The sequence below is a fragment of the Symsagittifera roscoffensis genome, chromosome 8 (assembly GCF_963678635.1).
Source record: "Symsagittifera roscoffensis chromosome 8, txSymRosc1.1, whole genome shotgun sequence".
Taxonomy (NCBI): domain Eukaryota; kingdom Metazoa; phylum Xenacoelomorpha; order Acoela; family Convolutidae; genus Symsagittifera; species Symsagittifera roscoffensis.
The window spans coordinates 55,375,476-55,392,359 of NC_087069.1; the positions used below are offsets into that span (position 1 = coordinate 55,375,476).

Here is a 16,884-nt window from a genome sequence, read left to right on the forward strand (position 1 = left end):
CCATAGAAAGAATGCTTTCACCCTTGTGTGCCTGTATGCCCCTGTGGTCTGTTTTGCCTTACCCTTTTGTCGAAAACCTTCGAAAAAGTCATTGGAGGAATATTTGACCGATATTTTTAATTATTTTCCCTTTTCTTATAAACTAGCCTACCAAATCTGAGATTTGGTTTCAATGAACCGAAAGGGTTTGAAATGCTCCCCTACACGAAAAGTTATCGTCCTCGGAAAACTGATTTTCTTTATTTTTTGAGCTTTTTTTTCTAAATTTAACGAACTATACCGTAAAAAATCCCCCCGAAAAGAAGTTTCGGGTTTAATTCAAAGAATGGGATGTGAAAAACTCCTTGCTTTAACTGAGTACGCCCAAGTTTTTCAACATCAAAAGTTATGTCACTCGGAAAAGTCAAAAATTTGATTTTTTTACCCTTTTTGTCTTTTCCCGAGTACTACCCTGCCAAACCTGGGTTTTTGGGTTCAATCGAAGTTTTAGATTGGGTAATTCGGTTCTGCATAAGCGCCTACGTCCCAATTGATTTAAACAAAAAGCTATTCTTTTCGAAAATGTCAACTTTGTGATTTGTTGACCGTTTTTTTTGTACTTTTCCGATAATTATCCTGCCAAATCTGATATCATAGTTATAATCGACACAACAAGTTATTGAAAGCTTACCTTTGTAATTGGCTGAGCGCAGTTTCTTTTGGAAAAAATTAATGACCTTCAAACAAGTAAAAATTTTGAAGCTTCCGGTTCAACCGAGAAATCCGGTTTTGTGAATTTTCTTTTCGTTGCCGACCACGACCTGCTTTCAGCAGAAAAAAGTTACAGATTTCGGAAAGTCAAGTTTTTGACCTTTGTCCGGTTTTCAGGATTTTTTTGAATTCTCTTAGAAACTACCATATCAATTCTGAGATGAAAAATTCAATCGAAAGAAGTGGTTGCATTCTACATGAACGGCTTTTCCTTAATTTTTTGTTAGAGAAATGCTATGTCTCAAAAATATTCCAAAGTTACGCATTTTGTCGCATTAGTATAACGAATTCAAAAAATATCAAACACATATCTCCAGCTTTAGCGGGGCCTTAGGTGTCTTTCATAGATCGACAAACAAAAATTTTGGTTCACCTAGTTTTTTTTTTGAATTATTTTTCTTTTTTTCGATTTATGTTTTTGTGATTTATTGTTGTGTTGTATCGCAAGTGGTGGAAAGCTCTGCTTCGCCTCTGTTTCAATGAATAGTTTATTCCAATGTTTTAGCGGAACAATATCTCTCTCTGTCCAAACCGGAAGTGTCGTCAGCCTTTGTGGGTATCGCAGAGTCCATTCTAGACTACGAGCACGACAGCATCCCGAGGGGGTTCGGAACCAACCTACAGCCATTCAGATTCTTCCACTGGTAACATTTTTTGCTAGGCTCTTGTTCGGTATTCAGGTTTTGGCCTCGGATAGTGTCTGCCAACAAACTGCATTCGGGTTTTCTTAATAAATAATGTCTCACTGAATCGCACTGAAATCAAACGCATTATTCATAGGACAACATAGTTGCTTCTAAAGTTTACTTAGGCCGATTAAGATTTTAAACAATTTTTACAGGTACATGAATCCACACCTGTTGCCTTCATATCTGTCTCAACATCTCTACTTGCATGAATACATCAAGAGCCAGTTGCACTGTCCCAGAGTGGCCAGGGCTTGGGAGGCCATAGAAGTGAGACAGACCACACAAGTGAGACAGCTGCAGCAGAAGGCCTTACAAAAACAGGGAGCCGGGAAGCGTGCGAAAGAGACACAGTCACGTGAACAACATCAGTGTGGGAGTGACGCGGAAGTGAATGAGAAGTTAAAGGAGGCCATGCACATATTTGTACAGGTGAGGAGGGGAGTCTTGTTTGAAACGATACTTCGGCGCTTCTTAGATTTCACCCAATCAGAAACAAAAGTCTTAGTTCTCTTTCCATTTCGAGTTTGGACTGAATTAGTGAAAATATTCCAGGAAAATACTTCTTCCAATTACCAACTGAATCAGTTCAAGATTAGTGGAGTTCAACTCACATTCAATGATAAGAGGTTAATCCACGACCACAGATCATATATCCTACACATATCGGCATGAAAATAACAGCTCTGGTTTTCGAGATAACGGCTATTTTTTATTCCGTGAAGTCAAAGTAATGCTTACAATGCTTGGCCCAAAAAATAACCAAAAATGTAGCTGTAATTATTAATCAGGGGAGTAACAGCTATTCTTAGAACAGCTTGCTGCTGGTCGTTTCTCGCGTGGATAAACGATCTTCACGTCAAATTAAGACTATTTATCCAGGAGGGAAAAGACCAAAATAGGAGCGGTTTGGCTCTCTGCGGAGAAGTGCTGTTATTTACGTTGTTGATTGAAAAATGCACAGAATTTGTGCATGGTACAATTAACTCATGTGTTTAGGTGGAGAGACGCAAACTTGTGATGAACTTGGAGAAAGTGGAAGCGTATGTGGCCCAACTGAGGATATGTGTAGTGCTGTATGAGGTGGCCTACTGGCTGAAGAAACTGTTCGCGGCCAAAAAGACATTCGCCCCAGATGCATACTATCTCTGCTGGAGACACTTCGACGACCCAGAGTTCTTCGTGCCTATTTCTTGTGCGAATCACGCGATGCGCAAACAGTACTGCAAACGGGAAGGCATTTACTACCTCGTCACAAGGTTAGAATACCCTACCTTCCAAATACTTTTTGTCCGAGATTTAAACGCAAGCTAGCCTGGAAGAAAGCAATGCAATCAGAATATATTAAACGTAGTTTTTTGGTTTCCGAAAACTATTTGCTAACAAATGAATCCTTTTCATTTTTTCAATGGATAGAGGCTTTTCAAAATGTTTGCTGTTGTTTTTATTGTGCGTGGTGGTCAACTTTTATTGTGAAATGTTTAAATAGATGTGAAGTAACTTCGAAGGTCTGTTGTATTTGGTTGTTTCTGTGTTCAGATTCTGTCTGAACATCCTGCATTATGAGATGCGAGAGAGTGGCTACAAGGTGTGGGACAAGGCCAGTGTGCCCTACAAGACATTCATGTTCCTGTTCCGCCGTCTGTTCACACCCTACGCAGAGCCAGACTCCATCGTGTTCGAGCGAGAGGAGAACTGCTACGACAGGTCAGAACGGAAACATGCTGGTGCTTATGTATTTCTCAATATGCAATGCGTTCGTTAGCACTCACACTCTTCGTTGGTTCTGTTGGATGGTTTCAAGTGTTGATGTTAGGTTTGATTAAGCATCAGTAAGAAAGAGGAATAAAGAGGTGAAACAGACAAAACTGCGTTGCTACCTATTTTAGATGATCATTCTATTGTATGAATTTTCATTGTCTTTTCAATATCAAATTTCGAAATGGGGAGTGATGGTGAACTGGCTAAATTGAAAAAAGTCGGCTGATCCAGACCCACAATGATCCGTGCTGGTGCTTTAGGATGAGGCAACATTACTCAGCCAAGAAAACAGCTTAAAAATTAATGTTACATCGTAACTAGATGCACATCAGACGTGATTTGAAATGCCGATAAATGCTGATTATAACAACACATAAATGCTATATGCCCTCCTGTATGTTTCTTCTCTTTTTATCCAGGTACTCTGCCAGGATTCTGCAGAGGATGCGGGCCATAATGGAGAGGGAAAAGAAGACAGCGTCTGCGGCTGCAGCTGCTGCGAATGGGGGGCCCAATAGTTCCACTACTGCAGACACCCACCACGTCAATAGTGAGTGGAAGCTAAGCTCACCAGTATGCAGACTAATAACAGAAACTGCTTGTGAAATATGTACATGGCAACATTTTTACATGATCATGACTTCAAATTTCAGAGTTGTTTTTTTTCGGATGTTGAATTTCTTTCAGGGCTTTTTCTGTATTTTACGGCATTTCACCTTTTTAGAGCTAATTTGTCGTTTTTTTTCTCGTTTGTGTTTGCGAAGTGCAGCTTTCACGTGTGTATGTGTGTGTGTGTGTTTGTGTTTAGGGGGCTACTATGACCTGCATATGGAGAATTTGAAGTTGTTCACGAATGAGACCACTCAGACTTATGTGAGATTGGAGCAGCAAGTCACAGCCTCCCTCAATGACGTCATCCTGTCTGCGGAGAACCAGAAACAGGTGAGTATTCATGTTAAGAATTATCTTTCAACAGAATAATTTAATTGACTTCTTGAATAACCAAAAAAGCAGCTGAAGGCTGTTAAGACTGAATAAACATCAATTGGTTTAATGCAAAAAGCGGTCGGACAGGATCAAGATGCAGACCAAATATGTTTGGAATTAATTAATTATCACACATGACGAATTTCATGGCAGTCGGACAAGAGGGACAGAGTTAAAGCATTTAAATTTTCAACTTTAAAACATGTTCGACGTTGAAACGGAAAAAATGGCCGAACGCGTACGGACAACCGCAGAAAATGATTAAGTATGTTTGACATTGACAGGTGGACAATTTCATTGGGAGGGTGTTGGAGGCACTGGTGTTGGTGTCCACAGACAAGAATGTGGACCACATAGACTGGCCATTCATTGGCAGGTTAGTACTGGCTACAAGATAGGACAACTTCATCTTAAGAATAATTTAGAACAATCATTGAGTTCCAAGGGTTATGGAGAATTCATCGTGTTCTTCAAATGAGTGCATGGCACAGCTACGTTTAGTGGTGATATTTGGGCGCATTTGAACGCAAACATTTCTTTATGGACTTCTGTTAACATATATAAAATTTTTGCCATATTTGCATTGATTGTTTGGCTCTGAATTGTTTTTTTTTCCAAAATCACACCATAGTGTCTTTAAGCACTTGATGGGGCGATTGAGTAAATCTAATTGATTTTGTGTTGAGATGGGCTAATATAGTTTTGTGGCTGCTACTGTTGTTGTTGTTGTGTAGGTGTGTGCCTCTGTACATGTTGGACCTGTACAAACTGCTGGCGAAGAACAACTTACTCGGCTACCCCTCAGTGTTCGCCTACTCCACCAAGACATTCATTGACAAGTTCATCCACGAGAACATCACCAGAGACAACAAGACCATCGACCAGTTCTTCACCCAACAGATACACGGTCAGTCTGTCTGTCTGTCTGTCTGTCTGTGATCCAAGACAAACTAATGGTCAGCTAAACACACGTGGTTGAGATTATTGGGAAGATTTAGGCTGCATTTAGTTCGAAGCATCAGCTTACTCGACTGTGATGTTGTTTAATATTCAGCCTATTATTAATCACCTAGTGAATTATACTTCTTTTTTAAAGTTGAACTGACCGAACTTTGGCAAAGATAGTGTTCTTTTGTAATGGGTTCGGAACGGTTCATCTGATAAGAGTAGAAAGGGGCGGTTATAAGGGAGAGGTGGGAGAAAGCACCCAAAGGTTCCCCCTTTGGTACTGTTTTACGACATCCATTGTTGACCTATGGATCCCAAAAAAATTCTACAGGCACCTTTGGCACCAATCAATGGTCAAAACATTCCAAAAGGTGCCTCAATGGCTTTTTTGGGTTTTTTTTCAAAAAATTTCTCGCGGTGCAGAAAGTTTTAGCGAAATAGGGTTCTGATAGTCGTTTGGAAGAGCTCCGAAAATGAATTAGGTCGCCTTAAAAAAAGTCGCCACCATCCTCCCTTCACAATTAGGTCCCCACCCTCCACTGGAAAATCTTAGATCTCCCTGAGACTAAACATTTAAAAAGAGAAGATATTCAATAAAACTTAAGTCTATCCGCACAATTATCATGGTTAAGATTTCTAATTATACTTTGAGATTAATCAATTACATGATTTGTCGATGTAATTTTTCCAAGACGGGGATTTCATTTTGTGTAGATGACTCTCGCATCTGTCCGTTTGATAAAGTGGAAGGAAACCCATTCGTCAAACTGGCTCTCCGGTACTTCTCGGCAGAGGAGACAAACAACAACAACACCCAGAATAACAACAAAGTATCCACACAGCACCCCAACAAAACAGGCGAGTACCTAAGATTAAACGCTCACATGACAATGAAGCGGAAATCGGAAGAACTGCTAGGTAACAATCCACGAAGTTAATGTTCCCTTTTTACCTCATTTTTTATTGTCGGGAAAGTTTTTACACAAGTTGAGCTTGTATTACATATCAAGATCTTTTATTCTACCCGGTAGCAGCCAAATTTTCCAAACCTCATTAGAGCGCGAAAAAAAACCCGTGTGACTTAGTCTCGATTGTGTCTTTTGATCCTTAGATTTTGCCGTGAAATAAAATTGTTTGTTCACTCAGTTACTATTCCGTCCATTGAAAATGGGGAGGAATTTTGCATTCGGGTGTTTTAGTTTATTTTTCAACTTTTTTTGTTTTCCAAGCAAAATCAGGGTATCACAAATAATTATGGGACAGGGGCGAATGATATTCCATATTAAAGTCCTTTAGTAGTGATTTGAACGACTTTCAAAAATTTAAAAAAAAAATCCTGGTGTTGAGAAAAACCGCTTTGAAATTTTTGATTTTTCGTAATTTTTGAGCGAGTAAAGCGATCGATTAATGTTTTATAAATGATCATTAGCAATTTAGCCTAAAAATCTTGTAAGCTTCATTTGGCTTTTCTCTGGCAAAAAAAAACATCTTTCAAAAATTTTTAGTGCAAAAAGCTGACAAAAATTTTTGAAAAAAAAAACATGAAAATAATTGCGGTCTTTTTTTTGATGTTTTTAAATTATTTTTTTTTGAAGACAGCCTGAGCCGTTTTTGCCTAATTCACTAAATTTCAATGCGTTCGTATAGCTGTATCATCACTCAACATACAAAAAAGATGAATTCTTTGTAACTAGTTGGAAATAAATTGATGATTGTTGTTTGTTTCTATATGATTTTGAATAATTAAATCATGCTATCCTTTTCTCCATCGGGCTAGTTTTAAAAAAAGTATTGTCAATTGTGAACGTTTTTTGAAATTGAACGAGCTTTGATATTGAACGAGAAATTTGAAGTGGTGTGTTTTTTCTTCGAAAATTGAAAACTGTTTTCAAAATCTCAATCTTTTTTTTTGTCAGTTTCCTTGAGTTCCAACTTCGACTATCTAATTTTTTAATAAGTGAGATAAATGTTTTTTTTTAAACAGCTACTAAACCGCAACCGTCATCATCATCATCAGGAGCTGCATCTTCGTCAGGTAGAAACAACTCCACCCCCTCAGCCGAGAGTGGCCAGAAGGGAGAAGGAGGGGGGAAGCAGGCGACTTTCAGGACTAAAGGAGTCCCCAACCCCACCCAGAACAAGAAAAAAGATGAGCCCAGAGACAAAGAAGAGAAAGACAAGACAAACAGCACTGCTGCCCCCACACGCAGTCGATGAAAAGCATAAGTGGGACTGAATCATGAAATTATCATTCTAGTTCATAAGTAACTTCATGTGTCGATTTGTGGCAACCTGATGGCTGTTTTGTACTAACTGTGACACTGTTATTGAAAAAGAAAAAACTGACACCATTTGTGCTGTGAAAATGGTATAACTATTCGTTTGAAACTTTGACGACATGCTAATAATCTGTCTTTTTTCATGTCTGAAGTCAATTATGTGCTGTAACTGACGACCATACAAGCAAAACTGTAAAAAAAATCCATTTATGAAATTATTGACGAGAGAAACGACTTGATTGGGTGAAATGTGAAGCATTGTGTGTAGGGGAAATGTGTCTTATGTTTTACAGATTGTAATTAATAAATATAACTTTTGAGTTGATTGCTATATTTTTTTTGTTTCCGTGTACAGTTTTATTTGCTACCATATAATGATCGGAATCGAATCAGCTTAGCTAATATAGGCTTATTCAGAGCCATCTCTTTTTTCTATATATTGAGTTGTGAGTATCTGCTATCCCTTGATACGAAAACTCGCATTAAAAAACTCGCCAAATACTCACCGACGCAGTCGCGCTAACGTGTTGCGAGCTTGCCAACAGAAGGTAAATTTGCGAGTTGTCATTCTGTTAACAGGGTTTTTGGCAGTAGTTTTTAACTGGCTAACACCAGTAGCACGTTTACGGGGGGGGGAGGGGTGTTTTGCTACCTCATGAGTGCTTTTCTTGACACAACTCGATGATCGATTTTAAATTCTAAGTCCCCAAAAATAGCGCACAGTTTTTGGCTAAGTTCAAAATTCTTTTTTGCTAATTAATTCAAGTGTTTCTATGGAATTTGGGTTGGAAAATTGATTGAGTCGCCTTCAGAAAAAAACTTTTTTTATCCTTTCTGCTAGAATTAAGGTTTTCGAGATGCACCTTAGGGGAATCTGCACGAGCCATAAATTTGCTACATTATCATTTGTTATTTCAGATTTTTGACATGCGAGACGTTTATCCAGCTACGAATATCTTGTGAGATAGATTGAATGCAGTGCCTCTGGATGAAAAAAGTTTTTTAAGACTGAAATCTGGCTAGTTTCTTGCTGGTTTTTAAGTTTCTAGTAATCTCTTAGCTAGCTAATTACGCAGTTATCATTACCTCACTTTAGATTATAAATCGACTGCGAGCGCATAACCAAAATAAGTTCTGCCTTGCTTCTTGTGCGTATTCATTAATGAGTTATAGCTGATCTGTATATTGTAGGAGTTTGTTCGCAATTCTTCGAGGCCAACTTTTTTTTTTACTTTTGATGGTCAAATTTATCGTCTATTTTATTCAATTTGCAACAACATTACGAAAATCTTAAATTAAATCTACAAGTTGAGCCGTGAATTTCTTTACTAAACGGAGTACGCTTCATACCAACTGGTGTTCCTGAAGTGAAGAGCAACAACAACAACAGAAGCAGCAGCAGAAGTTGGTGTGACTAAATGATGGCGCCTTCAGTGCCCGGAGGGGTGCCGGACCCCCTATCCATTACCTCCACTCTCGGAGGACCCGATGGTCACAAGGTAGCACTTGATATCTTCTTTGTATTGCCTTTATGGTCTCTGTTTTCAAAATAGGGTCTTAATAGTTTTTCGGGAGTGCTCGGAAAATCAATTTTGTTGACCTAATTAAGATTTTGGGAAATCATCTTTCCCCGAGAAATCTAGATCCGCTTCTGATTGTTAATGATCTATTTCTACCTTGTTTGATCACATCGGAATCATCCTAGCTAAAATTTTTGCTTTAAATTTAAATACAATTAAATATAAACATAACTTGATCTGTTGAAAATGGACCGGTAATGACATGATTATACGTTTTTTTTTCTATTTTCATGATTCTTTAAATCCTAGTACTGGCCTTAACCAATTACTGATTGTTGTTCCGACCATTGAAAGTGGGGAAGAACTTTGTATTCGGCTGTGTTTTAATTTTTCTTTTGTTTTCCAGGCAAAGTAAGGTCCACAAATATACTATACAAGTATACAGTGATATACTATTTTAACGCGCTTGCAGTCGTGACATAAACCCTATTGAAATGTTTAATTTTTGGTCTAAATTTGAGCGAATAAATCGAGCAAGGAGGCCTATATTACGGAACTGAGGCGTTAAAACTTAATTACAAAATTTAGTTTACAAACATCAGTTTTTGACGCTTTAACGCTTTATTGACAACAAAGATTCCTCAAAATTCTGCAAAATTTTGTTAAAAAAGTTACATTGTTTTATAATTTTTCATTTTTGTGGTCGGTACTTTCTGTGATTTTTGCTTGGTTCTTTTTCCTTTTCCCATCACCTGCGATTTTTTAAAAGTATGTTTTTTCACATTGTCCGATTGTTGTGAAAATTGACATGCGGACTTAATTGGGCCATGACAAACTGTTTTTGGTCTCCTTATTTAACCTTGTTAACCCACTCGTTTTACCATGAAAAGAATGCCACTGCGAAATGGGGGTATAAAGAGCCCTTTGCAAGTTTTTGCAAAGCAACTGTCTATCATTGTTGTTGCGATCATTGAAAATGGTGAGGAACCTTGTATTCCGGTGTGTTTTAGTTTTTTTTCTTTGTTTTCCACGCAAAATCAGGTACCACAAATAATCATCGGACTGGGTTGAGTGATGAACCATATTAAAGCCTCAACAGTCGTGATTTAAACCACATAAATAAATTCTAAAAAAAATTCCCCTGTGTCGAGAAAAACCAGTTTGAAATTTTTGGTTTTTCGTCTTATTTCCAGCGATTAAAGTCTTATTTTAATTGCTCAAAAACTTACAATAGCTTAATTAAAACCTAAAAACTTAGTCTTACTTGAGAACCGTTCGTTTACTTTGAGTATTTCAGCGCTTTTTTGGAATCCAAATATTCAAAAAATTGCAAAACTTGAAAAAAAAATTTCATTTTTTTTTCGTTTTTCATTTATTTTCGTTTTTCATTTATTTAATAATTTATCAAACCGCGCGGGAAAAAACGACATTAATTTGAAAACACTTTGTTGTTTTTGTTAAGACTATGGTCGAAACATTCTTTGGTACTTGCACCGGCTATACTTGTTTGTGTTGTGCATTTGTCGGAAAGAAATCTTGATAGAGAAGCGGAATAAATGTGGGTTAATTTTTGGATTGGTAGCTTATTACAATTTTTTGATAGAAAGTTTTTCTCAAGCTCTATTGACGAGGAGCCATTTAATGATTGTTTCCAGCATTTTCCAAATGCCAGAAGCACGGAATGCCCGAAAATTCTGTCCGCTAATCAGGATTCCTTATTTTTAAATCTGATCGAAATAAGCTGGAATATCAGTCAGTTATGGTCATAGTTTATTGGACGTCGTTGATTTGTTAAAATTGCCGCACATTCGTTCATTCGGGTCTTTTCTCTTATACGGCCCAAAGTTACCAAATTGTTCTATGAGCTTCTGTTTTTAAAGAGAATCCAGATCTTAATGCGGAATTGATTTAGATTGATCAGATTCGAGCATTATTGTCAAATTTTCAAAATTTTCGAAGATATCGGTTTTAGACCGTAAAACAAAATAGACCCGTTCTTTCTGTCCTGAGAGTAGACCTCTTTGTTTTGTTGTTGACCCCTTTTCGGTGTTATTCCAGTACGTGTCCCTCCGGAAGAGACTGGACCAATTGGGCTATAAGCAGAGTCTGGGTGTGGACTCCCTTCCTCTGGTGGAGAAACTGTTCGCTGATCTAGTACACACAACAGAGAGTCTCAAGAAGGCCAAACAGCAGACAACAGCAACACATGTGAGTAATTTGGGGCTTCTCTTCTTAATGCGTAAATAGACAATAAACATTTTGATAAATAAAATATGAACATTTAAATTCGAACGTTTTAGTTGTTTTTTTTTAAATTTTTTTTAGTAATCGACTGAAAGGTTAAGTGTCGGATGAACGAAGTGAAGACTAATTTTTAGGCTGTGTTGATGTTTTCATTTCGCAATTTTGATGCATCGCGGTTTGGATTTAAAATTCTTTTTCACTTCAATTCGAATTCATTCGCTATAGGGAAGGCAAATTACGCTTTCAAAAACGAAAATGCTTACAGCGCAAAAGTTATGATTGGTTTTTATTTCCGAAAGGGATTTTCATTTTTATATTTACTAGCGGAACAAAAATTTCTTATTGGTTGTTTTTCTTCAAATTTGGTTTTTTTTATATAAAAAAGCGTCAATCATAGAAGATTCATGAATTTTTACGAGCTTTGAGGAGGTATATTTTTCTTTTTTAATTTTTCGGTCTCCTTGAGTTCATTAACACTATTCCAAATATCTGTTGGCCATGTGACAACAATTTTTCAACTGCCAAATAGAAAGTTTCGAAAATGTTCGAATGTTTGAAATTTAGAAATTTAGACAAGTAATGCTATTTCTACCGAGTCAATTCTATCCTTGCTTCTTATTTATTTCTATTCTTTCCGCAGTAAGAGTTTACGGGGAGGCGCGGTAATGATTTTTGACAGAGTACTTTTTGGTGTTAATGACTTATGATACAGCAATGACTCAGTTAAACGTTAGAAATATAAATTGGTCCTGAGTTTCAAAAAAGGGCTTCGCTCAATGAATTAACCAAATCTAGAAATGCAGAAGTATTATTGTTATATCTTATTAATAACAATTAGTTAGTAGTTATAAAGTGAGTGTTGTCAGGTGTTGTGTGAGGGTGGTGGGGATGTGCAGAGTGCGATTGAACCGTATGAAGTGGAGAACAGACGACTGCTGAAGGAACAGAACGAACTGCACAGGAAACTCATTGAGAGCAAAGATACTCTGGACAATACACTGAGACAGCACAAGGACCAGGTAATTGGAGAGGGGGGGGGGGGCAAACTACATTAATGTTCACTCAACAAGTTGTATTTTAGTGACAGCTAGATTGCGAGCTGTAATTTTATTATAATTTTTTCCTACCGAAGTAGCACATTTTAGTGCGAAATTATATGCGTTAATCAATCAGCCCAAAATTAGACAGATGTCCACGCATAGAATAAAAAAATCAGAGTATACGGCAGGATGAATAAGAGTTTAAAGAGAACGAATCTTGTTTGGAAGGTCCGCGTTCGAATCCCGCCGTCGCAGAAATGTCTGTTGTGTTTTGAAATTGAATTACGTTCACGGCAAATTGTCGTATTTTTTGCGTTTCTTTTTCTGACATTTTCAGCTCCTTGTCAGAGACCTGCGGCTTGGCCTCGCTGTAAATTAAAATCTCAGGTTTCTTGACCGTTGCTTAAAGAGCATATGACAAAAATCGTCATGAGTAAAATCTGTAAAAATGGATGTAAACATTCAGTGTCTTTGGAAAAGCGATCGCATAAAAATGTGTAAAACTATGGTTGAGTACTCTTAGAAAGTTATATGAATCCCTTGCTATCGTGTTTTATGTTAGCAGAACCGTGTTTTGAGGGTTAAACTTGAATTCAACTTGTCTATGCATTGATTATTGACACATCAAGTAATAATTTTTATAACTCTTCGATAATTGAAGAGTTTTTCTGTATTTGTCAGATGATGGAATTTTTAGAGACGCACTGATCCAAGGTTAATGACTTTAAAGCTACGAATTATGGAAGGATCGTTTAAAAACCGTAAGTGTTGCTGATGGTCGAAATTCGACATCACGAAATTATAGTCTTGAGATAGAATAAACTCATACTTATCACTCGCAATGATAGTTCATGTTCGCTTGAAATGTCATTCACGAATACTTCTCAATTTTTGCATGTTGGGTTTTGGATTTCCAAGTGTATAGCATTCGATCTCAATTAGTTTGCAGCTTATCCTATCAAAATTGCTGTCCTTGTTTTGATAATATAGGTTGAGGATTTTGTATTGACCGTTTGTGTGTGTTTCAGCTGCGCAAGTTAGAACACGAGAATGCGGACATCAAATTTCTTAACAGCCAATATCTCGCGAAGGTAACAACTCACAAAATAACGGATCTCTTTAACTATATCCCCTTTTTGCACAAAAGGGGAGATTCGTAACTAGGTGAAAAAAGCTGATATGCTGAACCGTTGATTTCTTTATATGGGGGATATTCGTTACTAGGTACTCGAGGGGGGGGGGGGGGAATAAAACTAATGTGACTCTTGGTCCCAATGTTTTCTACATTATGTAATGTAATTGTTTATAGATTGCATATGACGTTGCTGTTGTCATTTTCCTGGGTACTTGGGGATTCTTTTTTGCGAAACAGTTTTTAGGAAAATACTGGGGTAGATCATAAAGTGAGCACTAGGATGATGCTGTTTTCTGAAAAAAAAAAAGAGAATCTTTGAAGACCTTTAAGAAACTACCGAAAAGATAAGCTTTTCAAAAAAAACTAAAAGAATTGTTCAATTACCACCCCGTTTTTTGTTTTGCTGCGTTAATTTTTCTGCTTGTTGAGAATTCTATTGCTCTTCCTTTTGCCTAGTAGTTACGATGGTGTCCGGCAAATAAAGCGACAGCTGTTAAGACGACAAACGTTTTTGGTGGGACCTAGAGACGCCGCTACTCACAAATTCTCCACTGATCTTCACTGAAGTTCAATTTACTTGTTTTAGCTCTGATTCCGTCTTAATGATATGTCGTCTTAATATTTTGTCGTGTTATTTGCCCAGCAGCAGTTGTGACGTAGATTATGCTTCTTGTGTCATGTTTTAGGTGAAGCAGTTGGAGAAGGAGGTGAAAGGGAGGGATGAGAAATTGAAGGAGTTACATGAGAAGACCTCTTCTGGGTCATCTGGCACAGCCACTGCTATTGTACACTCACAGTCTAGTGCGACAGGTACTACTCTCTTGTACATATATGTTAAAATCATTTAGAAATAAATAATCGAAGTTATAAATGGCATATTCGGTCAAATAAGCTTGGGTTGAGCAAATAGTAATAATGTCTTGAGAGGCAAGGTCAAACATTCTATACCTAGTATCTTGGTCTAGCGTCTTTACCATGCTCAGATCAGACGAGTTGAAATGCTTCAATTCGAAAAAGAATTGAGGAAAGTAAATAACGATGCAGAGAGATTCTCTGTAGTGTTTTAACTGATTTTGTCTTTTTTTTTAAAATTTATGTCACAAGTGAATTCGCCAAGCTTATGAAGGCGTTGTGTGTTTGTGTGATATAATAATTTTGCAGGTGGGAAGCGGAAGACAGTGGGGGGAGTGAGGAGACAGAGGATGGACATCGACAGTTTCATCACACCACCTCCACCACCCCCGCCCAATGCGAGAGGGAATGAGTCATCACATCATAATTATAACAACAACAACACAACTACCTCGTCTGCTGCAGGTAATCACAACTACCCTTGCGACTCAAAGTTCTTCACAATTGATTCAGAAAAGTTGCATATCATTTCAAAGCTGTATGCCTTGTTACAGTAGTTGAAAATTACAGGAAAAGACTAAACAGTGAACAAAGTTTGTCGGATGTCTGATTGATAAAAAGTAGTTTGCATCTTTTCGAAGAAATTAAGAAATACATATGCTTGTTCGGATATGCTGAGTGAAATGAATCCTTCTTTTTAAAAAAAAAGATTTTTTTTTTTTTAAAAACGAAGAGGACAATGTTTGTGTAGGCCAAAACAGCAGTCGTCTGAATGGACATGCTGCTGCCTGTAAGCAACAGGAGAGTAAGAGCAGTGACATGTATGTGGCTGATCTGCTGGTGGTGGCAGATGACAGAATAGGCAGTCTGCAGAAAGAGGTGGACACACTCACTACGGAGAGAGACAATACACACAAGAAGTTAGAGAGTCTCAAACGACAGGCTAGTTCTAATAAATTTTTCGCTGATTGCATATTTCTAATAAGTATATTTCTGGATTGATGATAAACTAAAATTCTCCCACTAAAGATCAACTGATCTTCCTATCTGTGCTTTTGTACGTTCATCAATCCACAGACATATTTAGAGTATGTCTCCGATCTGAAATTTCCAACTCCAATCTGTTAAAATATCTGTTTTTAGTTTTCCATTTTTTTCTGGTTGAGATTTCTTTCTTTAGTTTTTCATTGTTTTCAGATTTTTTCAAGAGTTTCGACTCATAATATAGTAGTTTTGTGACCTCATTTTGCGTTGTGCGAGTGAGTAATTGTGCGTGTGTGTGTTTTGAGGGAAGGGAAAACTTGTTTCCGATATTAAATTTTTTTAAATGGAAACATTTTTTATCGGCCCAACGGGTGTTGTCGTCATTGTGACCGCTTCGTTGCGATATTTATTTAACTTTCATTTGTCAAAATGATCTTTGTTAATGACAAATTGTCACAATAATATGAGAATTAAGGTAGATTTTTTTCGACCATTTTCGATAGCGGTTTCATTTCATTTCATGTCCACTAACTCGCCATGTGATTTTTTTATTGTATCGCAAATGGGTGATTTTAGGTGACTGCGTTTGACTTAAGGGCTTTCTTGTATTGTATCGCATCGCAAGTCATGCGAAGCCCCGCTTTGCCTCTTTAATGAAGTTTTTAATCAGGATCATTGCAATTAATTGCAGAAAGGTTTAACATAAGTGGAGCCGTGTGTTGTATAAGTCCAACTTAAAGTCTTAATGAAATGAATAATATACGTTTTGAGAGTTGATGAACGTAGTTCAGGTTCTTATATAGGTCGGGTAGATTTTTTTTCAGGAAAAGTCTAAAATTGCTCTAATAACTACAGAAAGCGTATTCATACATTATAATGCTTTTATGAATGCCCTTAGGTATATGTGCACTTTTTGAATTCAATGCAAGTTCTTTAGATAAAAGGTAGGCAAAATTCACTTTCCAATTAAGAAAGTGGAAATGACAAGCAAAAACGTGATCATTTTTAGTTTCCAAAATTGCAATTTAATTTTTAAATTTCCCAGCGGAATAAAAACGTTACCTGAAACTCCAGCGAGTTATTTTAAATCAAAAATGTGCCAATCATAAATTTTTCTTGAAATTCAAAGTGCTTTGGCCGTATAATTTTTCTTTGAATTTAGAAAATTCAAAAAACAAGATTTTTTGTTTGTTCGCGTTTATTGACTCTTTTCCAGCTGTCTGTTGACTATGTTCTCTTTGATCAGTGAGTTTTTTCATGGAATTTTAAATGCTTTTCAACTCAAATGTATAATTTCGCGGTTTGACTTCTGATTTTTTATTCAAAATGCATTTAGCGAGTAGGAGGAAAATTATGCTAATGGCTCGAAAGTGGAGCTTTAGTTTGAAAAGTGAAAATTTTGTATTTGGAAATCCCAATGACATAGAAAAGTTGCCTGTTGATCCGTTTTTTATTGATTTCATAAAAAATTATGGACTAGAAAATATTCTTAACAATCAAAGTGCTTTTGTATGACAATCTCAGTTCTATGAAACTTGAATTGTGCGTTTTAGTAGTTGTTTGCAATTTTTGTACGTTCTTTATAACTTCCTACTTTTGGTCGGCTATTTCATTAAACAGTTTTTCTGTGGTGACATAGACGTCATTAAGAAGAAACAGAAGAAATTTATTTAAATTTAAAAGCTCGAGATGGCTTAT

General features: G+C 37.0%; 2 protein-coding genes across 2 annotated transcripts in view; both read left to right on the forward strand.

Annotated features, from left to right (window-relative positions):
* The window catches only part of LOC134853394 (uncharacterized), a 410,233-nt gene extending 402,404 nt beyond the window's left edge, over positions 1-7,829 (forward strand). The window contains exons 13-22 of the mRNA XM_063869387.1: positions 1,256-1,394; positions 1,592-1,868; positions 2,436-2,695; positions 2,976-3,143; positions 3,617-3,747; positions 4,006-4,139; positions 4,469-4,560; positions 4,919-5,091; positions 5,847-5,990; positions 7,117-7,829. Coding sequence (XP_063725457.1) covers positions 1,256-1,394; positions 1,592-1,868; positions 2,436-2,695; positions 2,976-3,143; positions 3,617-3,747; positions 4,006-4,139; positions 4,469-4,560; positions 4,919-5,091; positions 5,847-5,990; positions 7,117-7,349 — 1,751 coding nt within the window. The 3' untranslated portion in view covers positions 7,350-7,829. The remainder of the gene's footprint in view (positions 1-1,255; positions 1,395-1,591; positions 1,869-2,435; positions 2,696-2,975; positions 3,144-3,616; positions 3,748-4,005; positions 4,140-4,468; positions 4,561-4,918; positions 5,092-5,846; positions 5,991-7,116) is intronic.
* Positions 7,830-8,333: 504 nt separating this feature from the next.
* LOC134853364 (centrosomal protein of 135 kDa-like) overlaps positions 8,334-16,884 on the forward strand; it is a 55,102-nt gene continuing 46,551 nt past the window's right edge. The window contains exons 1-7 of the mRNA XM_063869339.1: positions 8,334-8,910; positions 10,990-11,139; positions 12,042-12,194; positions 13,244-13,306; positions 14,037-14,160; positions 14,512-14,667; positions 14,954-15,144. Coding sequence (XP_063725409.1) covers positions 8,830-8,910; positions 10,990-11,139; positions 12,042-12,194; positions 13,244-13,306; positions 14,037-14,160; positions 14,512-14,667; positions 14,954-15,144 — 918 coding nt within the window. The 5' untranslated portion in view covers positions 8,334-8,829. The remainder of the gene's footprint in view (positions 8,911-10,989; positions 11,140-12,041; positions 12,195-13,243; positions 13,307-14,036; positions 14,161-14,511; positions 14,668-14,953; positions 15,145-16,884) is intronic.